Below are 21,181 nucleotides of genomic sequence, written 5' to 3' on the forward strand. Positions count from 1 at the left end.
TGATTCAGCGTTTGCATGGCTCAAGATTTGGATCTCCAGGCTGAAAATGCCGGTGAGATGATATCGCCAGTGCCACTCTCTTCCACCTTGAAGACTTCAATAAGAGATGATTTCTCACGTTTGCGTATTCTCCATGTGCCTTCCTCTTGGATGGTAGATTTAAGCCCTGCATCAGTTAGTTTTACATCCTGTTTGCTTTCCTTTCTAATTCTAGCGGGCGAGATTGAAGGTATACGCACATTCAAGGAATGTGGCAGCAAAATTAATGCAGATGTTTCCGTCCCAAGTCCCACGGCCAAGCTTCTTGACTTTTCCAGGTATAGCGGCAGTCTCGAGCTCCTCAAGACGATGGACGATACCTTGTTGGTCCCGAAAGCCGACAATGATTTTGGGTACCCCGAGCAAGAATGACTGGGCCCAGAATTTCAAAAGCTTTCTTTCGTATTTGACCATGTCCCGGTCATTCCTTATTTCGGCAGAAGTTTTCAGTTCTACCCAATGGATAGGATCTTCTTTTCGCTCTGGTTTGCAATCCCAGACTGTGAAAAGGATGCGTTAGAACATATTCATATGCGTTGCTGTATGTGGTGGCGATGGAGCGGTAGGTGGCCTTATGACATACTTGCATCTACCTCCCCACCAATAACTAGGCGTGCGCGGCCGATGGCAGTGCGCACCACTGAACAATACTGGGCATTGTTGTTTACAATGAGTTCCTCTCGGGTTTCGATCTCTTTGCGAGGAGTCGGGTCCCATGGCTGATCAAGCACTGACAGAGTCTCGAATTTATAGCCTGACTTGGTCAATAACATTTCCTGCAACAAGGTGAAGTGAGGTCTCACCCCAGTAGGCCATCTGATCCTGAGACGCCATTCCCGGAGGCATCCTTTGGTTCTTCTGAACTCGTTTCTGCTCATTTTTGTAGCTGTTGTTCTCTTCGATGAATCTAGACGGTTATTAGAGTCAAAAGCTGGTAGATATAGCATGCTAGCATGAACCAACATTGTGCCCTAGAGGTACATTAGCAATGAGCCCCCGATTCGATGGCCAATAACATACCTGGAAGCAGGTCGCGTTCATTTCAAATCTGTACGCAAATCAATGGCTGAAGCAGGAAAGCGACCAATTGAGATTACACACCCATTCAAATTATCAAAAGGAGCTGCAAGGATCTAGACAAATGGAACATGAGCATATCTCCCGGTCCCATAAGATTGGTACACATGATAGGCGGTTTCTACCTTGGTCATCATGCCTCTCCATGTGATGATATCAGCCTCACATTTCTTCTGGGTTTCTTGTTCCAGAGCCATGACTGTTTCGAGCAGAGCGTCTAGATGCTCATCAGCTGAATCATCTAGTTTTTGAAATGACTCGAAGCCGCGATTCAGGTCCGCGGGGAGGCATGGTGGATAGTAGTATTTCATCGATGAATCTCCGAGATGGAACTTATGCTCATCATCGTAAGAGAAACATGCAATCTCCTGGACAATGGTTAAGGGCCGACTTGGGCATTCGGAAATAGATATACTAAGCTTACCTTCGGACGTCGAATGGCAGCGCTAGCTTCGTAGAAGCGACCAATGGGCTGAATATCAAAGGCCTTGCGGTCCATTTTTTGAGATATCGCCCGGGTCTGGTTGGTGACTGGATGTAAATGCGCCGAAAGGGTTACTCTATGTACTCTTTCTGCCGTGCGCGCGCGCCTTTCACGAGATGATACCAGGGATTAAGACCGCATGAACTCAAGTGTCAAAGGTGTCCTGATGTTGCTAGGGAAGAAAACAGTTTGTAGTAAGAGCAAATCCAACCACCTCAAATATAGCTAGGTAAGAACCCTGCAGCTCGCAAATGCGGAGTGGAAGAAATAAGTTAGATCGTCGTTGCAGTAGTTCAGTCCAGCTGCTCCCGTCATTCTGGAAGAACCGAAGCGCGTCCCCACCAAAAGTCGCCCGGCATCAACTTTCCCGGCCGCAAGTTGGCTTGACATCGTCAACCATCCCCCGTTCAGGCCTGTCAAACTTGTTGTGGCCGCTTTATCTTCGCTTTTACCCTCTTACACTATTTTGTGTGGCTGTATCGCTATATCAAGCCATCGTTTTCACTGCACCTCCGACCCTTTTGACAGTCGCCCCTGGTGAATCATCCGTTCAAGATGACCTCACGTATCGACAAGACAATAGCTCGACAACGAGAGAAGTGAGCCAACCCCGCCTTGCTTCCACCACAGAGTAGTTTCTTGATGTCTACATGTTTTGCCAAAAGAACCCGATAACTGACGCATCTTGTCTTCCTGAAGGATCGCTTCTGGTGCTTACTATGAAGCTCACCAGCAACTGCGGGTCATCGCTGCCCGGTATATTAAGCAAGCGAACTACGATGCGGCGGCAGAGATTCTTGCTGGCGGCGCCGCCGCACTACTGAAAGCTGGATCTCAACAGGGTGCTTCTGCCAGTGGCGGCGATTTGGCGATCATGTTGGTGGTTGAGGTCTACACAAAGGCGGGGTGGGAGATCACTGGAGGAAATGACGATGCGGAGGGGCGGGCTCGGAAGAGTGAGTGCTTGCCTATGTCCTCTTATACATCGCCGCGCCAGGTTGCCGATGTATTACGGTGCCTTTTTGAAGTATTCGGACTGACCGAGGGCTCCCTCTATCTACAGAGCGCTTAATTGAACTTCTGCACGAATTCCCGCCCGAAGAGCCTACGCGGAAAAGGTTTATCCAGGAGATGATCGGTTGGAGTGGCAGGTTTGGACCCTTAGAACGCGGCGACCCTGAGTTGCATCATGCCGCTGGATCGGTATACGCGGAAGGTATGCAGACCCATATTAATTCTGATTTCGAGGGCGACTTCATAACAGCTATCTCTAGACCACGAACCCTATGACGCGGAAAAGCATCTCATCTTTGGTACCTCGGAATCAGCTGAGACTCTGGCCAAACTGGAATTCGAGTGGTACACCCATGACGAACCGCACACTGCCGCACTTTATGCCTCTCGCGCGGTATTCCCATATCTCTTGATCGGAAACCTTCGCAGCGCCAACAAAGCCTTCCTTATCTTCACGTCAAAGCTTTCCTCCACCAACCCCTCACTCGGCGTGCAAGATGTCAGCAGCGCTAGCTCTGACGTGCGCGTCTTCCCCGCGCTGCCATTGTTGAATTTCATCAGCATGCTGCTCCTTACGATTCAGCGCGGTAGTTCGGATTTGTATAAGCAGTTGACGGCGCATTATGCATCTCATATCAGAGACGTCGGAATCTGGGATGACGCACTATCTCAGATAGGCGAGCAATATTTCGCAATCAAGATTCCCAGACAGAGCAACCCGCTGCTGGATATGATGGGAAGCATGTTCTTTGGTGGCGGTCAGGATGGTGCTGGTGCCCGGATGGCACCTCAGGGCAGAGGAGGGTCGAAGAGGGTGGAAGCGCCTCCGACGAGTATGGAGCTCGATTAGAGGGATGCCTGGGGAATTTGACGATGTAGTAGCCTGCAGTCTGAACGCATCATTCATCACGCATAGTGATTAGTATAGACCATCATATCGCAAACGAATCGGTTAGGCCCTTGAGTCGACTTCAGCCTCGTACATCCAGTTATCTTCCTCCAAGGCGGCAACCTTATTGCGAAGGCTCTGGTGTATACGGTTGAGTATTTCTATAGACATCAGCCGAATCGCATCGCAACATAGATCCTGGGAATGTAATCGAGGCTCACCGGCAGGCTCGATACTCATTTGTCTGTTTCGATTCCGATACATCATCTCAACGAGGTTTGCCTCCATCTCTACTTCGTTATTAGCTCGCCTGACTTGGGCCCTCGGGGCGCAGAGCTGAATCTCCACCTACTCTCTTTCTCCTGCGCGCTCAAATTGCCCCCTGCTGCGCCGGAACCATCGCCGGCACCCACACCTTCTATACCCTCCATTTCCTCACCATCTTCGCCAATCAAGGGGGGTAGTACAGGGACATCAAGCTTGTAGCTACCGTTCTTGTCCTTAACCACGATTTCACCGTTGTCAACGGATCCGGCGCTCAAAGATGTAGGTGCTTCAGACGAATTTGATTGCAGCAGCTGCGATGATAGGCCAGAGGTTCCGTTGCTGGGTTTGCCCTGTGCAGATGAACCTGCGGGGCCAGTCGAGCCAGCGCGTTTGCTAATGTGGTGGTGGAAGAGATTGCGGCGGACGGAGGTTGTTCCCATTGCGAGGGCGTAAGGGTAGTAGGGATAGAGGAATACTGAATTTGTACACAATTAGGTATAATGTGTAAGGATGTCTTAAAGCTGGTTAGCAATGTGTTTTGAGCCCAGGCAAAACTGGAGTCGGTAGTCGTGAGGTCGCTGTTGTAGCAACCCAAAGGACTGAGTGAATGAAATTAGAAATGAACGGTGCAACTAAGAATATCCGACGTAGGAGATTGAATGAGCATAATATTTGCTGGCCTGGAGCGATATCTTATGGTTATGGGGCGTGAATACAGAGGACCCTAGGTAAGTATTGAGGTTGAAGTTGTAAGGCGGGATTCCGAAAGGCATCACCAGCAAAACCCATCAGTCAACTGGCTGCCTCTGAGACCAAATGCGTGCTTGAGCAAACTAAGGCCGGTATTTCTATACCTGGCTCGGTAATAGTATAAAGGGTTATTGTTTGCATTATCCCATCGTAATTGATGAAATTCTTTGGAATTGTGCAGGAGTCCAGTCGCTTTGGGCTCCAGCACCGGCGAACAATAACTACCCTTTTGGGCCAAATCTATGCCGACGCGTCTCCGCCTCGACTTTCGCGTCTCCCGCTTCTTCAATTCTAACCCATCATTAGCGCTTTTGCTCCTGCTCTTGGTCTAGCACACAACGAAACCATTCAGCCTGAGGTTGCATATCATTTACATCAAGTTATTATTCGCTATGGTTCAAGCCGAATCCTCAGCCAGTGCCTCTCGCAATGGCCTTAAGGCGCATACGGCTGGCGCCCCTCCTGACTATGAATTACCCTGGTACGTACAACAGGTCCCAGCACTTCAAGTCAACTTAACAATGCCGAAACTGACTGCCAAATTTAACAACAGGGTCGAAAAATATCGCCCAGTATTCCTCGATGACATTGTTGGAAACACAGAAACAGTCGAGCGCTTGAAGATTATCGCTAAGGATGGAAACATGCCGCACGTTATCATCTCGGGCATGCCCGGTATTGGAAAGACAACTTCGATCTTGTGTTTGGCGAGACAGTTATTGGGAGACGCATATAAGGAGGCGGTTCTGGAGCTCAATGCTAGTGATGAAAGAGGTACATCTACCGCACTATGAGAGGGAGACGAGAGGCGGCTTTAATCTAATCTGCTCTACAGGTATCGACGTGGTACGAAACCGGATTAAGGGCTTTGCCCAGAAGAAAGTCACCTTGCCGCCTGGTCGCCATAAGCTTGTCATCCTTGATGAAGCCGATAGGTACGTACTGGACAATGAGCTATATCGTCTGTCTTGGATGCTCACGCATGATACAGTATGACATCAGGTGCCCAGCAAGCTTTGCGGCGTACAATGGAAATTTACTCATCGACGACACGGTTTGCGTTCGCCTGTAACCAGTCAAACAAGATTATCGAGCCGATTCAGTCGCGATGCGCTATCCTACGTTATGCTCGGTTGACTGATGCGCAAATCGTCAAGCGCCTGAAGCAAGTATGCGACGCCGAGAAAGTGGAACATAACGAAGAGGGCATTGCCGCGCTGGTATTTAGTGCTGAGGGAGATATGCGTCAGGCTATCAACAACCTGCAGAGTACATGGTCGGGTTTTGGTTTCGTCAGTGGGGACAACGTTTTCAGGGTAGTCGACAGCCCACACCCGATCAAGGTCCAGGCAATGATCAAGGCTTGCTGGGAAGGCAAAATTGATGCGGCGTTGGAGACACTCAATGAATTATGGTATGTATCGCGGTGCAGTCTGCTAGTTCTACAGGTGTGGATTTATTCTGACTATTATTTAGGGATTTGGGGTATTCCTCCCATGATATCATCAGCACCATGTTCCGTGTCACCAAGACAATTCCCACTCTGTCAGAACATTCGAAGCTGGAATTCATCCGGGAGATTGGTTTCACGCACATGCGCATCCTAGACGGCGTGCAGTCACTGCTCCAGCTCAGCGGCTGCGTTGCGAAGCTTTGCAAGATCAACATGAAGCCGCAGCTCTTTGAGCCACCGAAGAACTGAGATGAAAATGAAAGTGTAAATCAGATGCAGGCATAACTTGGAGTTTGGGGCGTTTATAAAGCAATGCTATATCAAGCCCTGGGGTATTTAGCATATGTTATCAACGCTTTCTTTCATTTTCATGTTATCATTGATATAGACTCCAGGTAGCATTTATTAGGCTCAGTTCATACATCATAGGACTGGATTCACTTCCTTGCAGGCATGGGAGCAGATGGCATTCTGGCGCCCTCCGGCGGCTTGTTCTTGCTCTTGAAATCATCGCACATCTGTTCAAAAGTGACCCATTCCACGCCCTCGTGCTTGTTTATATATTCAATGATTCTAGATCTGATCAGCAAGGCACCCCACATGAGACAGTTCTAACCAGAGAATCACCCAACTTACCTCTCATGCATAAGAAGAACATGCGGACGACCCGACACATCAGGATGAATTGTCATGGGGAAGACAAACTCATCGTACTCGCGATAGAAGTAGTCAAAATGATCCTGCCAGAACATCAGTTACATCGAAAGGCCCCCAAACCAAGGAGTCAACCCCCAAGACAGAAGAAAAGCAAACTCACCTTCCAGAGCTCCTCAACATCCCTAGGATTCACCCAACCATGACTATTCGGCGCGGACTTGATAAACATCATAGGCGGCAAATCATCAATGTACCAATTGCCCGGGATCTCCACGAGTCCCGTATCCTGGCCCCTAACCAGCGGCTTCATCCAAGTTTCCGCCTTCTGGGAATAATCAATCTTAGTCCATGTATCGCCCGTTCTCAACCAATACATCTGACAATCATGATGAGACATGGAATGATCATATTCAATTCCATAGGAGAGCAACAAATCGGCCATCTCTTTACTGGTTTCCCACCATGGCGCAACGATGCCCCGCGGCGGCTTGCCAGTGAAATCGTACAGCATGTGATAGGTCTTATCGAGGATGTCGCGTTGCTGCTCGAGGGTCATGTCGGAGGGGTTTTCGTGTGTGTAGCCGTGCAAGCCGATTTCGTGGCCGGCATCTCGTACCATGGCGCATTCTTCGGGGAAGGTTTCGAGTGAGTGGCCGGGGATGAAGAAAGTGGCTTTGATGTTGTATTTGGAGAAGAGTTTGAGGAGACGTGTAGTGCCGATGTGGCCGGCCCAGAGTCCTGCAGGGTGTGAGTGAGTGTACTACTATAATCCGTGGGTGTATAATAGAATGTTGTGTGTTGGTTTTTGCTTACCTCTACTGATATCATTGGAACTGTCCTCGCCGCCGTAGGATCCTAGCCAGCCGGCGACGGCATCGATATCGACGCCGTAACTGACGAGAACGCGCTTCTTGCCCATATTGGTGTTCTTTTTCTGTAATGGGGAGATTGGGTTTAATCTGGGATGATGTGGCAGAAGTGTAGGATACGTATAAGTGGGTTGAGTGAGAAATAGACAGTCAAGTTTACAGATTTAACCGAGGAGTAACTCTCTCCCCCCGACCTTGGTCATTGACTTTTCTTTTATATAGTACTTAGTCGATCAGTGAGGGGACCGATGAGGGGGGGGAACCGACTAATTCGGTCCAATGCGATAAATGATCGGAGGGGGAGAAGATAAGGCGCGATAACCGGGCATGGAGAGAGTCGGTGCTACAGCAATAGAATGTCTTATCAGTATACAGATGCTACTGTAGCCATTAGTACTGAGTATTATTTAGTCGATAACTGTCATGATCCGATCTAGTCCAACTAGTCTGCTAGCTATCTAGATACTAACTACTTAGTACCTGCTCTGGATTGAAACACAGTATACTGGCTTACTCCAACAGTGACGCCTCCACTTCTGGCAGTGACTCCAACGGCCCGGTTGGAGTAAGACTTGCGGGAAAGTGGGGGTTGCGCTCGGTGCGATGGAGATATCTAGATAATTAACTCGAGTAACTTAGAGACACACCGAAATTGGACTATTTGACTATGCTATAGATGTCTCAAACTAGCTGCGCCAGATCTTCTCAATGGCAGTCGCTGCTCCTAGGACCTTCTCCTCTTCTAGCTTCTTGCCGATGATTTGAACATTGATCGGATGACCATTCATAGCCTCCGCATTGTAAAGCCCCCAATTCCATGCGTCCAATTCATTCCTCGGTTGATATCCTGCTGGCAGTTCGTCCACCTCAGCCCGCACCTGATCCACTGGGAATGTTACAGCGGAGTAATCAAGGAAATTCCAGATTTTGGTATATCCAACCCATCGCAGCGTTCGGTGGGGAATAGCAGGATGGGGCGTTGTCGGGGCCAAGAGTACATCAATGGGCTTCCCAGAGGGAGAGCGTGTTGCGTTCCACTTATCCAAGTATTTCTTTTGCAGCGCAATCTTCTTCCTGTTGAGCTGCCAGTACTCGTAGATGGAAATGGCTTTTCCGCGATTAACCAATGCTTCCACGTGCGGAATATAGGGCTCCCCAGCAGCTTCCACATCGCGGCGGATGTCTTCACCCCCATCCACAGTGTAGAAAGCGTCCATGAGTTGGATGTATTCTAGATGATCCGAAGCATCCCAGAGGACTAGCTCGTGGCCGTGCGCTTCAAGTTTTGCGGCAAGATCCCGGAGCGCTCTCTCGATGGGAGGATGAACTTTCACAACTCCATCGTCTAAAATGAGTCCGATCACCATAGGCCGGTTCTGGACTTCCTCGTGGGCGCTGTCGTTCCAAGGTAGCGGGGTACATTTGGGGTCTAACTGCCACGGATGTGCATTAGCAATCAGTCGGCTTATATAGCAGAGAGAGGATAGATCTCGTGCCATGGGGCCAACTGAAGAGGGAACATGCTCCTGCCCCTCGGTAGACACCGGTACGCCATGGTACGGAAGCCTACTGCTCTATAGCGTTTGTCAGTCAGGTCAGTCCACTTTACTTTAGCAGGTCTGGGAAGGTGGTTGGGACTTACAGTAGGCTTCAGGCTATACAGACCCATGTGACTCTGAGGAATCCTCACACTGCCACCGATGTCTGTTCCATATCCCAAAATAGAGCCGTGCAAAGCCAATAAAACAGCTTCCCCTCCGGTAGAACCGCCTGGTGTAAACTCAGGATTCCGTGGGTTGACGGTCAGTCCCCAAAGCGGATTGTCTGTTTCAGCCCACTAAGTTATAGGTCAGAACAGTGGCCTCCACTGATGAGGTAGGCCAATACAAACCATTATACTCTGTGGTAGATTGGTTTTCGCCAGCACAATAGCGCCCATATCCTTCAGCATTTGCACTAGAACTGCATCCTCTGTAGCGGGAGCAAAAGAACGTCCCACATAGCCAAGTGTGGTGTCAACACCCTTGACATTGAACTGATCTTTTACTGTGACTGGAATGCCGTGAAGTGGTCCTTTGATTTGACCGTTTTGTCGGAAAGCATGGTCAAGCTGCCGGGCTTGTTCTAAGGCATCTTCGAACACGATTTCCGTGAGGCAGTTGGTCTGTCAGATAATGCTTCTTAGTGGTGATTTATAGAAACGCTTCTATGCCAGTTAGACTTACCAACTGATGGGCTACCACAGCTCTGGTGTCAAAAGAGTCAGTTAGAGTGGGAAGGCTAGACAGGGCAATTCAGTTTATCTAAAGAGATTACCTTTTGATAAAAGCTAAGGTCGTCTGCTCAGCGGTGTATTTGCCAGATTTCAGGCATTCGAAAAGCCTAGGCACGCTGTCGATGTCCGTGATCTCCTGGATGACAGGATCTTCAAGGATACACGTGCGCTCGTGGACCGAGAGCAGCTGGGGTAGACGTCGGTCAATATCATTGACTTGGTACGGCTTCAGGAGCTGATTCCGTAGAGAAAGCTTCTGGGAAACAATTTGCTCCCACGACCGGAGACTTCCCATTGTGGTAAAGATATTCCAAGATGGTTGGTTATCTTAGTATCGAAACACAAATGGGATCAAGAGGTTTTATGCCCGTAGTTGTCACTTTCTCCCTTAGAAGTATATATAGTATGGATGAATGCCAGAGGTATTAGTTGGTGTCCGCACCAGAACTTATCTGCTAGTGCGGGCCCCAAATATAAATCGGAGTCATCAACTAGTTGATAGTAATCTGGCAGCTCTCGGAGCAGATACGGAAAGTCAAACAGTAGTACAACTTGGTGAAGGTGGGGTTAACTACGGAATCAAGGGTCATTTGTTAGCGAAGCCAGGCATTCGTGCGGAGTAAACGCTCGAATCCAAGTCTTGATAAGAAAAAATGACCCCCATCACTAGATTAGATTCTAACAGAACGGATTAGACTGCATTTGGATTGATTGAACCTTGGCTAATCAGGCACGCCGAAGTAATTCCGGGGGATCGCTGATCAACCGGCAAATGTTTTTTTTCCTGGGGGGGAGACTGTCCAAGGATAATGTTTAAAACGCATTTGAAAAAGACAATCCCCAAAGAAAATCTGGGGAAACGGTAATTGTATTCAATACTGTCTTCGAGAATAAAGTCAGGTTGTTTAAGAGGGAGAGAGAAAAAGGATTGGATTAGATTTGGAGTGGGGGAATGAATCCCCACCAGGGTCAAATCCACACTGGAAACACCGGCCACACGCCGGCCAGCTTTTCCCCTTCGAATCTCCCCGTTTCTCCTCACTCAGCTGCCGACGCTTTCCATCACTGGCTGTGAGCTCCGAGGCGTGTTGGAAAACAATTTTGATCTGTTCACAACAATGCTCATGACTCGTGAGATGCATTGTTCAATGTTGTCTTTTTACTTGTCTCTCGATTACTAAGTTCCCCCCTTCCACCATTCAGCCTCAATAATTTTGAGGACATGCCACCATGAATCCCCCCGACTCTGGTGCCGCTGCAACATCAGCGATGACCGGTGCCATCCGCACCGAGTCCCGAAAGAAGTCCTCCGGCGCAATTGCGAAACGTGCGTGCGACCAATGCAAGTTCCGCAAGATCAAGGCAAGTAATATAGTTGGATTCCTACGGACCCCTTCCGATCTGGGGTCCCCCTGTCTGCTTTTTATTTCCTTAATTCTTTTTAAAAAACCTCCGAGGTCCACCCGTGTACTCTGACTGTCTTTCCGAGTCTGGCCGGCCGAGCTAATCGCCTCAGTAACTGCAGTGTAGTCTATCCCAACCATGCCGGGCATGTGTTTCCATGGGCTTTGAATGCACCTTTTTTCAACCGCAGAAGAAACGTGGTCCCACTGGACAGTGAGTTAAAATGCTTGCCTGGCTCTGTCTGGCTTCCTTTTATATGTTTACTAATCTAACCATTTTAATCCGTTGCGTATGAAAAGCCGTGTGTCTCAGATCCGGCAACAGCAGACCAATTTACCGGGGTTGAATAGCTCACAGAGCCAAGTAGCTTCCAACCCCCTCCCAAGTGCTTTCGCTTATCAAACGGAGTCACCATCCCGGGGAGATGGGAGCTCCAATGCCGTCCAGCCAATTCAGGATGCCGCACACTGGCCCATGCATAGTGAGGCCTCCTCGGTACCCGTGGAGCTTTCTCATCCTCAACCACCCGCCCCAATTGCACCTAATTGGAGTTCCGGGGCCCCTCAAATTGAAACTCATAGTAATAGCGTCAATTGGAATGAGCGCACTGATGTCGAATACTGGCTTCCAGATACACTGGATGCTCAGGTACCCGTGTTCGATTTCCCGGGCAGTAACATCTACCTGAAAGCCTCGCTTCCATCTATCATACAAACAGAAGCTGCTTCTGCAGGTCTACAGTCACACCCAGTAGAGGCAGCAAGTGTACCCATGTCCGGGCCCAGTGTCCTCCACCCGCCCCCAAATGAAACAAACACGCTCTGGCCCTCACACATTGTGGAAGCAAACATGATACCCTGGATTGACGTCTATTTTGATCGTTTGCATCCAACATTACCGGTGCTAAACCGTTCATCACTATTCATCCGAATGTTGTCCCAGGAGCATCGCAGAAACCCGCAATTTGGTGCAATGCTTCTCGCATTGTGCGCATTCTCCCTTACCCAACCAATTGAAATCGCCGAGCGACCGACGTCTTCTTCTCGAGCCAACCAAGCTCGGTCCATGATGAATGAAGCGACCAAAATGCGAAGCTGCTCTGATTTTGGGGAGCACCCAACAGTTGAAGCGGTCCTTACCAGTTTCTTTCTGTTCGGGTGCCTGTTTGGCAGCAACCAGCATAACGCCGCATGGCTCCGTCTAAGGGAGGCTCTCGACCTTGCTGCTACAATGGGGTTGAACAACCCGGATTCATATCGAGATTTACCCAGTGACGAGAAGGGACAACGCTTACGGACGTATCTAGTCCTGTCAATCACGGAGAGGTACTGTACATCTGGGTCAGGCTTCTTTGATATGTCACTAACTATCAATTCTTACAGAGCTTATGCATTACAGCGAAGGCATCCCATCACTTTCTGGGGTCGACCAGGCTTCAGCATGCGACCTGTTCATGACTTTATTCATACTGCCACCCATAGTGTGGTGTCTGGAATCATCGTCCATAATGAAAAAGATGCCGAGGGGATGATGGGCCTCGCTCGTCTGATGGAATTGTTCGATGCTATTGACGAGGATGTTGTCGATTGCTGGAACCAAAGATGCAACATCAGCGCTGGCTACTGCGAGAAGCTTACGGAAGCCAAGGCCTTAACGATCCATCAGAATCTTAGCCGGGTTAGCGAGTCGGAGCGATATAAAGGCTATGACTGGTTTGAGCGCTCTAAGTCAACCTTGGGCGATAACCAGGGAAACCGCCCGGCAATAGGTCTACGAGAAACTCAATGTGCCGACGTCTTTATCACGAAAAAATGGCTTCAGAATCGTATTTGGGTGCTCTGTTCCACTCATGGGCTACTACGGCCTGCATCTGAACACCATGAACTGGGGCTCCACTACGCCGTTTCTGTTGCGAAAGAGACGCTTGACATCTGCCGATCCTTGCGGCTGAGCTCCATGGAAGCTCACGGAATTGGGCTTGTATGTACAACCTTGAATATCTTTCGATCAAAGTTGCTAACCAAAGTAGGCTGAGAAGTTGTATGACATTGCAGTCGGCGCCATTAGCGTCTTGTTTAATGTCCAGATGCCTCTCGCGAAGGGCACCACATTGGCATCACCGGCGAGAACCATGCCCAACCCTCAACCAATGGCTGGTAGTCAAATGGTCTCCAAAACTCTAACGGAGGATTTCCTCTTACTGTTGAACAGTCTGCGAGGTGGAAACCATCCTTTCATGGATAGGTATCGAACATTACTGAGCTCATTGGACGGCACCGGTCATGCCTGGGGCTCCCAGTAATAAGAGCTTGCATAATGACGGCATCCATGCTTTCCGTATCTTACCCTGACATTTCTTTTCTTCTTCTGTGTTCTTACTTTATATTTGGCGTTCTGGGGTTTATCACAAAGTGGTTCAGGAAACTGTTACCCTATCTTTTTGGTTTGGTCTAAGCGCACTCTTTGGTACAATAGAAGGTCACCACACCACGCCATGGTATTGAAATCGGCCAGGTTGTAGTGCACTATCGGATACAAGGCCATATAAATAAATGTTACATTTTCGTATTTCTTACACGGATGACAGCTCCGCTGGTTGAGTTGGCTTTCATCTTCGAGTTGCCGCTATGGAGGCTTTGTTGAGCCCTGGGAATCAGAGCCAGTGGCCTTCTCGACCGAAGACCAATACTGCCTCCATTTCCGTGCAGGAATATTAGCATTATACATTGCGTCAATTTCCACGAATGTGCGGCCTTTGGTCTCTGGGATGAAAAGATAGGCGAAGATCAGGATACACGCCATGCAGCCGGCAAAAACAAGATAGGTTTTTGGCCCCAGATTTGCTGCATCGGGTGCTGTTAGCTGGGGCACCACCAGAGTCGTGATCACTGCTGTGGTCTGGGCGCAGGCGATTGTATATGCCATGGTGTGGTGACGAAGCTTAGGAGTAGCCATCTCCGAAGGCAGCAGCGTCGATATTGGGGAGAAGGAGGAGGCCCAGAAGAAGTTGAACGCAAAGGACAAGGCAGCAATTGCTATGGCCGAATAGCGGTTCCCCTTGTTGAACGCCAGACCACCAGCCGCAAGGTCGATGACGAAGAGGATGCTCATGCCCACTAATGCGGTAGGGCGGCGGCCAGCCCGGTCCAACAAGAACGGCGCAGCAATTGTACCCGCAAGAGTGCAACAAGAAGCTACCACAGTTAATGTGAATGGGTCTCCGATGCCAATCCCGGATAGGAAGACGGTGCTGTAGGTTGTTGAAAGAATGATGCCTGAAACCTGGTTCAGAGAGTAGAAAGAACCGGCAGTCAAGGTGCGCTGAAGGTGCTTCTTTGAGAAAATCTTCATAAAGGACACTTTCACACCAGAAGCGTGTCCTTCGGAAAATTCCATATCTCGAAGCTCTTCGTCGACCCGTTGTTTACTGCAGCAGCGCAGTCTTTGCAAGTTGCTACGAGCCGCTTCCAGCCTGCCTTTAGAAACAAGCCATTGCGGGCTCTCGGGCAGAGGCAAGGTCCAGATGAATAGCAACGCAGGAAGGACACATTGGACCGTCAAAGGAATCCGGTACGAACTCGAGCCCCTCAAGTCGTGAGTGCACAACACCACGATGGTACCCAGGACACCAGCTACCAGGGTGAGAATATTAATCAGAGATACGCTTCTGCCTCTCATAGAGGCAGGAACGACCTGTAATATGGTGAGTGAGATTCCCAGAAAGCCTAGAGCACGGCGTGCACACCTCTGCTAGATACAAGGGAGCCGTGCTATTGGCAATCCCTGTAGCGATCCCGTTGATAAACCGACCAGAAACGAATGCCCCCAGGTTTGGGGCTAGGACCTGGAGCAAGCTGCCGCCGATGGAGATGATATAGGCAATCAACAAGGGGCACTTCCGGCCCAACCTCGAATTCAGCGGAGAGGCAGCTAAGCCTCCCAGGATAGAACCGATTAGAGGGATGGAGAATAATATGCTTTGATTACGAGCCGTCAAGACAAGTTTCCCTGTTAGTGGCTCAGGCCCTTGATATTTGTCGACCTAATCATGCTGTTAGCCCAATGGAACCATTTCTGTGACGCTTTCTCACAAAGGGTTCATGGACACTTACAAATGGCGCCAATGCAGCTACAGGTGAAATTATCTTGTCATCGAAACCGAACACCAATGAAGCCGAGCCGAAAGCAGCGCAGGTCAGAAGCAGAAAGGAATTGACTGTACGCTCCTTGGAGGTTCTGCTCTCTGAGGCGAAATCGACATGCTGAACATGGCTGACATCCTTAATGGTGTCAGGGGCATGGGGTTTCAATTCATTGGCCATTGCGATTCTCCTCATGCATGTAAATGCAAAAGATTGACTGGCATCGCAGACGCCAAACAATCATGATACTTCATTGATCTCCTCAATGTTTGGAAAACCCACCAGGTTGGTAAGAGAAATATCTGCAGGAAACAAGCCCAGTAGAATGTCAAGGGGGGAAGACGCGTCACCCAGCCCGTCCCCAGAAAAATTGTTGTCGCAGGCCCATGGGGGATTCTATTTATTGTCCTACCAAGCAATCCTCTTGTGGAAGATGGGATGCAGACACTGGCAGAGTTTCTCTCTTGTGGCTCCACTTGCCACGCTAGTGGATCCTATCTCCAGCCATCGTCCCTTGGCTTAAACTCTATCATTGGATCGATCTTTTACGGGGAAGAATGTGTTTGATATCCGCGATGGAAATTGATAAAATGATACCTATGGAGGATACGACAGGCTTGGATTCAATTTTGCCAGTGCTGGGGACAGACTTCTCCCGTTGTTTGATACAAGTTGGTGTAGCGATACCTTTTTCATTCCCCACAATATGCTGGATATCCATGTTTGAAATAGAGTGGGAGTTGACTTGAGTCCGGGGTTCTTTTCGCCGAAGATCCTCCGGGGATTGATTGATTGATTGATTGAATCATGCCTGCCCCACGACGCGACAATTCGAGCAAGAATCATCGTCCACTCACTACAGACAGACAAGCTCGGCTGGACCGAATTCTGCTGCAGCCGCCGTTAACTCCGGGACCTTGAGCTTTATCGGGAGATATTGATAAGGCGTCACTAAAGCGACGACTGATTGCTTCTTGCCTGATAGGAGAACTCCCGCCATTGCTTGCCGATGGAGAGAGTACTACTGATATTGACAAGCGATTCAACCTCGAGACACTTCCAAGAGTCTCCGCAACCAACCGCAAAGCTATCGCTTTTCCAGTTTCCACTCGAGATCAAATCGAATGGAGCGGCAAACTAGCCACTCAGATGACGCCCAGCGATGGCAGCCATCCTACCATTTCACTGCCCCCCACGGGTGGATGAATGATCCGTGCGGTCTGGGTCATGATCCTGCAACCGGGCTCTATCACCTCTCATTCCAGTGGAACCCGAAAGGCAATGACTGGGGAAATATGTCTTGGGGGCACGCGGTTTCTAATGATCTACTCCATTGGGATGTCTACCCCGAGCCATGTCTGCAGCCCACCACCGAATATGACCAATGCGGTGTCTTTACAGGCTGTTTCCGACCCAATGCCGTAGATGGGGCCCCGAATGCCCTTACAGTTATATATACATCAGTGAAGCGCCTTCCCATTCATTACACGTTGCCGTATGTGCCTGGCTCCGAGTCAGTCAGTTTAGCCACTTCGCATGACCATGGTTTGACATGGCAGCGTCTTGATTGCAACCCAGTTATACCACGCTGTCCCCCAAATGTCAAAGTAACAGGCTGGCGGGATCCTTTCGTTGGCGTCTGGCAGTTCATGCAGGAACAGCCGGAGGCATTTTCATCCTCCGACCTCTGCGGTCTTATCTCCGGAGGGATCGCCGGACAGACCCCAACAGCCTTTGTGTATTCCATCAATCCTCACGACTTACGACAGTGGAAGTACTTGGGACCGCTAGTTGATGTTGGGCTCAATTTCCAACCGTCTCGTTGGTCCAGCGATCTTGGGGTCAACTGGGAAGTCGTCAACTGGATTCCCATGACGGATGACGACGATGTTACTCGATTGTTTATTCTCATGGGGACTGAGGGAGGTATTTTACCCGACAAAAGCCGGAAAAAGACACCTCGAGCACAGCTTTGGATGTCCATCAAGCCTTGCTCCAGCACCCAACCGCGTAGCACTACCGACGCTCTCGCTTCTTATGCATTTTCTGGGGTCTTTGATCACGGTTGCGCCTATGCGGCAAATAGCTTTTGGGACCCAGCCACAGGTCAGCAGATAGTCTACTGCTGGATTACAGAAGATGACCTGCCAGATGATTTACGGCACCAACAAGGATGGAGCAGCATGCTGTCTATCCCACGGGTAGTGAAACCGATCACTCTGCGCCATGTCAAACAAGCTCGTCGTTCGGAGTTAAGTACTATCACCTCTATCGAAACACAAGAGGAGACGCAAAAAAAGTTCACCATCCGAACGCTGGGTGTTGTTCCAGACCCACGACTTAAAGCTCTTCGCAGTAAGACGAGCAGCATGCATATTGAGCATCTGCCCCTAAACACACTCGACAGTTGTATCTCTCCACCAAAAGCCCACTTTCCTCTGGCGACATCGAAATGGGAACTCCACGCCGAATTCTCCGTCAGTAACCAATGCGGCAGAGTAGGCATAGAAGTTCGCCATGGCCTCAGTATGTTTCTTCCTCCCCCTCACACCGGCATACATCCCAGCCTTCTCAATTCTCACATCCACTAACAATCCACCAACTCAAATCAGCTCATGCAGACCGACCGTGCCGTACGCTTCTATACTGGGAATCAGCCAGCGAGACCTTCTGTATCCAACGACCAATTCCGCATGACTCCCGCATCAACCATGAACCAGAGACCGCTCCCCATACGCTATTCACGTTTGAAACCCCATTCGGCGAACAAAAAGAAGAGACGCTACATATCCACGCGTTCTGGGATAAGAGCGTGCTCGAAGTGTTTGTGAACGAGCGTACCGTCATCTCTACCCGCATCTATCTGCAACCCGACCAAGCCTCTCAGTGTGAACTGCGTTTCTTCGCCGAGGGAGAGACCAGCCATGATGATCCTCCGGCTGTGCTTCTGCAGGCAGATAGTTGGGATGGGTTGGGCCTCGATAAATCTGATCGCGTCTCGTTGATCGAGCAATTGAGAATGAGGAACAAGTCGACGCGCGAGTGAGATACCAGTTTAGAATCAATGTTCATTGACACATGACAGAGTAGTAAGGTTAGATTTTGGAGAAATATAGAACCATCATGGCACTGGGCTTCGATATCTATGGTACTAGCCATAGCTATGCAGAAGCCTCAGTTCATTGTTTTGTTTTAATCTCACTAATTATAATTGTGTGTATGGCATATGACCCCGTTCCCCAGAAAAAGGACCCCAAATAGAAAAGGAAAATAAGACTCCACCCATCGCCATAACTTCGATGATGATATGCAAAGCTGAAAGCAAATGCCTTGAAGCCTTTCCCACTTGAACCGGCTTTTCCGTCATGCAAAATAACCCCGGGTAATATGCGAATGGGTATCACAGCAAATGATTATCTTGGAGAACCGTCCATCCAACCAAGCCCAACCGATATATAGCATAGTTTGCTATGAATGTAAGAAACGAAAGGGGGAAAATAGGTAAGAAAGAAAAATGATATAAAAAAAGTATAATAACATTATAAAAAGAAGACCAACATCCCGAGAAGAAAAGATAAAGGGAAAGTATTATAAGAAAAACATGAATAGTAGTGGTCATATCATAACTAATTTACCGGCTGTTTCTCGTTGTTGTTGTTGAGGGGTCATGAAGAAATTATAGGATGGATCTCACTGGCGCTGCCAGAATTTCCAGTTCGGAAACGCTTTACGTCCATCGCGTTTGTAGATGCGCCAGTAATAGACGGGGATACCGGCAATGATGAACGCGACGACGATTAATGTCTGGAGCGGTTCTGCAATGACGGCCCTGCTGAGGAGGAAGAGACTAACGCAGCAGAAGATGATGGGAGTGGATATCCAGGTCTTGTAGGGGCGATGCAGGTAGGGCTCCCGCACGCGGAGAATGATCAGGCCTAGCACCGTCACGAAGTAGAAGGTGTATCCGGCTACACCGTAGAAGGTGACAAGGGTCTTGAACTCGCCGACGATGACGTAAATGAGGGTGAGTGTACTGTTCAGCGCCATGGCGTAAATGGGGGTGAAACCAATTCGCGTGCCATCTCCACAGAGACGCGAAAAGACCTTCGTGGCCCAGGAGCGGCGCTGAAGTCGGTTGGTCGAAATGTCTCGAGTCCATAGTTTACCGAAAATAGAGGGGATATAACCCTCTTTTCCGGCTGCATAAACTAAACGGCCGCTGGTGAAGGCCGTGGCATTCAAGGCGCCAATGCAACTCGCGGATACGATAAGCGCGAATATAAGGGCTCCCACGTGACCAAAGACCTTGTCGCCGAACTGAATGGCGATGGTATTAGTCGCCTCAATAGTGGAATGTGGGAGAACGAGAATGTAGGAGATATTAGCAAGGAGATAGGAGAGGATGACTAGTGGCATAGCCGTGTGAATCACACGTGGAAGATCCTTGTTGGGATTCTTAAATTCACCAGTCACGTAATTTGTCTGAGTGGAGTCAGTAAAAGATAATTGTGGGATATTGGGGATGTCAGAAACGTACGTTGTCCCAACCGTCAAAGGCCCAAAGACCTGCGTACAGAGCTACAGCCCAAGCGGATATGTCGAGGTTCGTGCCCTCGAACCAGCCAGTCTTCCACTCCTTGTTGGCACTGCCAGTCGATGAGTGACCTGTGATAGCCACAATGATACCGATGATGGTGACGCCCAGCAATGCGACAAACTTGAAAAACATGAAGAGGTCACCAATGCGCGCAGCCACTCTCGTCGAAATACAGTTCAACAATGTCACCACGAAGATTCCGCCAAACGCAACAGCCTTGTTTATCCAGGGATTGACCGATTCCACGTCTGCGCCGACAAAGGCTCTTACGACGTATTCTCCGAAGATAATTGCGATTATGGCCGCACTGCCCGGCTTCAAGACCAAGACTGAGCACCACGTGAACAGGAAGCCCGCTAGCTCCCCGAAAATCTTGGAAAGATACACCTGGGAGCCTCCATTCAAGGGAATAGCTCCACCGAGCTCTGCATAGCTGGCTGCCCCCGTCCAAGCGAGTAAGCCAGCAACAACCCATGCAATCAGCGATGCACCAGGCGACCCCGCATTGACATTGACCTGGCTGGGGGATGAGAAGATGCCCGAGCCGATCACCAGCCCAATCACGAGAGATAGACCGTTCATATAAGTCAATGTCTTGTTCCTCTCCAAGGACCCATCAGCGATTCCAGCCTCTCGGTCTGCGGACGAGACCCCCAACGGAGCATAACCACCGGTCGTCTGCGACAAGGGAAATAAGGTCGCCCCAAAGTCAAAGGCCGAGGATATCGAGTATGAGCGAGCCGAGCGGGGACGTCCTGACGGGCCCTGCGACTGTGGATGGGAGCTGGAAAGAGGGTCTTCATCTTCGAGGGAGAGCTTGCGCGACGACGAAATGCCGGAGGGAGACGAGGAGCGGGAGGATCTGGGGGCGGAGTCGGGCGAAGAGGCTAAAGACGCCAGTTCGAGGGAATCCCTGGGAGCATGGTAATTGCCCGACCTGGACTCAGAATTCGAAAAGGTTATATGGGACATGCCGCTCGAAGAAGATTCGAAACAAATGCTGGTTGGGAGGTGGAAGAACAAGAGCGGGCAGTTAAGGATGGGGCACGGGGCGGTGTTCCATGCCACTGGGGGGAGACTTTCCGGGAGCAACGAGTGGACGGGCAATTCCTCCTCCCCTATAAAAACAATGGGGACCAGCAGATAAGGAAGAGACAAGAATTAGCGGCTTGGGAGGAAGAAGCATGAAGTATTGAAGAAGATTCATTGAGGGACAAAGAAGGAAAGATGAAGGGAAATGCGACTCCCTGCGTCCGCGGCCCAA

The 21,181-nt window shown here is 49.7% G+C and overlaps 6 protein-coding genes across 6 annotated transcripts; 2 read left to right on the forward strand and 4 right to left on the reverse strand.

Annotated features, from left to right (window-relative positions):
• Window positions 1-20: 20 nt before the first annotated feature.
• Window positions 21-1,615, reverse strand: BO88DRAFT_346731 (DXO/RAI1 family decapping nuclease; the record flags this gene model as incomplete). Its single annotated transcript, XM_025703349.1, has 9 exons — window positions 21-166; window positions 240-539; window positions 623-793; window positions 843-946; window positions 1,003-1,010; window positions 1,060-1,087; window positions 1,141-1,172; window positions 1,242-1,484; window positions 1,541-1,615. 9 exons carry the CDS (start codon window positions 1,613-1,615, stop codon window positions 21-23), a joined length of 1,107 nt encoding a protein of 368 aa, XP_025559867.1.
• Window positions 1,616-1,970: 355 nt separating this feature from the next.
• Window positions 1,971-3,964, forward strand: BO88DRAFT_407001 (protein GET4). Its single transcript, XM_025707303.1, has 4 exons — window positions 1,971-2,199; window positions 2,300-2,556; window positions 2,664-2,816; window positions 2,875-3,964. The coding sequence occupies exons 1-4, from the start codon at window positions 2,156-2,158 to the stop codon at window positions 3,462-3,464; spliced, it is 1,044 nt and encodes a 347-aa protein (XP_025559868.1). The 5' UTR covers window positions 1,971-2,155; the 3' UTR covers window positions 3,465-3,964.
• BO88DRAFT_407002 (uncharacterized protein) lies at window positions 3,552-4,687 on the reverse strand. The gene is made up of 3 exons (XM_025707304.1): window positions 3,856-4,687; window positions 3,725-3,793; window positions 3,552-3,664 (listed from the first exon to the last, which is right to left on the reverse strand). The coding sequence occupies exons 1-3, from the start codon at window positions 4,208-4,210 to the stop codon at window positions 3,567-3,569; spliced, it is 522 nt and encodes a 173-aa protein (XP_025559869.1). The 5' UTR covers window positions 4,211-4,687; the 3' UTR covers window positions 3,552-3,566.
• Window positions 4,688-4,806: 119 nt separating this feature from the next.
• On the forward strand, window positions 4,807-6,517 carry BO88DRAFT_407003 (replication factor C subunit 4). Its single transcript, XM_025707305.1, has 5 exons — window positions 4,807-5,001; window positions 5,074-5,294; window positions 5,356-5,455; window positions 5,512-5,934; window positions 5,997-6,517. Exons 1-5 carry the CDS (start codon window positions 4,913-4,915, stop codon window positions 6,220-6,222), a joined length of 1,059 nt encoding a protein of 352 aa, XP_025559870.1. The 5' UTR covers window positions 4,807-4,912; the 3' UTR covers window positions 6,223-6,517.
• BO88DRAFT_346763 (polysaccharide deacetylase family protein) lies at window positions 6,411-7,549 on the reverse strand (the record flags this gene model as incomplete). The annotated part of the gene is made up of 4 exons (XM_025703350.1): window positions 6,411-6,546; window positions 6,610-6,713; window positions 6,791-7,368; window positions 7,444-7,549. 4 exons carry the CDS (start codon window positions 7,547-7,549, stop codon window positions 6,411-6,413), a joined length of 924 nt encoding a protein of 307 aa, XP_025559871.1.
• A 596-nt stretch (window positions 7,550-8,145) lies between these two features.
• On the reverse strand, window positions 8,146-21,112 carry BO88DRAFT_445713 (amino acid/polyamine transporter). Its single transcript, XM_025710232.1, has 9 exons — window positions 19,858-21,112; window positions 19,239-19,802; window positions 19,146-19,205; window positions 19,015-19,124; window positions 9,816-10,061; window positions 9,725-9,746; window positions 9,391-9,663; window positions 9,142-9,336; window positions 8,146-9,073 (listed from the first exon to the last, which is right to left on the reverse strand). Exons 1-9 carry the CDS (start codon window positions 20,887-20,889, stop codon window positions 8,186-8,188), a joined length of 3,390 nt encoding a protein of 1,129 aa, XP_025559872.1. The 5' UTR covers window positions 20,890-21,112; the 3' UTR covers window positions 8,146-8,185.
• Window positions 21,113-21,181: the final 69 nt, after the last annotated feature.

Source organism: Aspergillus vadensis (genome assembly GCF_003184925.1).
Source record: "Aspergillus vadensis CBS 113365 unplaced genomic scaffold BO88scaffold_22, whole genome shotgun sequence".
In the NCBI taxonomy this organism is placed as follows: Eukaryota; Fungi; Ascomycota; class Eurotiomycetes; order Eurotiales; family Aspergillaceae; genus Aspergillus; species Aspergillus vadensis.

Coding starts and splice junctions, on each gene's coding strand:
- BO88DRAFT_407001 (XM_025707303.1), top strand. CDS start 2,156: ATGACCTCACGTATCGACAAGACAATAGCTCGACAACGAGAGAA. Junction 2,557..2,663: donor GGAGGGGCGGGCTCGGAAGA/GTGAGTGCTTGC, acceptor CTCTATCTACAG/AGCGCTTAATTGAACTTCTG. Junction 2,817..2,874: donor TGGATCGGTATACGCGGAAG/GTATGCAGACCC, acceptor AGCTATCTCTAG/ACCACGAACCCTATGACGCG.
- BO88DRAFT_407002 (XM_025707304.1), bottom strand. CDS start 4,210: ATGGGAACAACCTCCGTCCGCCGCAATCTCTTCCACCACCACATTAGC. Junction 3,794..3,855: donor GAGCGCGCAGGAGAAAGAGA/GTAGGTGGAGAT, acceptor ATAACGAAGTAG/AGATGGAGGCAAACCTCGTT. Junction 3,665..3,724: donor AATGAGTATCGAGCCTGCCG/GTGAGCCTCGAT, acceptor TGATGTCTATAG/AAATACTCAACCGTATACAC.
- BO88DRAFT_407003 (XM_025707305.1), top strand. CDS start 4,913: ATGGTTCAAGCCGAATCCTCAGCCAGTGCCTCTCGCAATGGCCTTAAG. Junction 5,002..5,073: donor CCTGACTATGAATTACCCTG/GTACGTACAACA, acceptor ATTTAACAACAG/GGTCGAAAAATATCGCCCAG. Junction 5,295..5,355: donor CAATGCTAGTGATGAAAGAG/GTACATCTACCG, acceptor TCTGCTCTACAG/GTATCGACGTGGTACGAAAC.
- BO88DRAFT_445713 (XM_025710232.1), bottom strand. CDS start 20,889: ATGTCCCATATAACCTTTTCGAATTCTGAGTCCAGGTCGGGCAATTAC. Junction 19,206..19,238: donor TAGGCCTGATCATTCTCCGC/GTGCGGGAGCCC, acceptor CGCCCCTACAAG/ACCTGGATATCCACTCCCAT. Junction 9,664..9,724: donor CTGTGGTAGCCCATCAGTTG/GTAAGTCTAACT, acceptor ATTATCTGACAG/ACCAACTGCCTCACGGAAAT.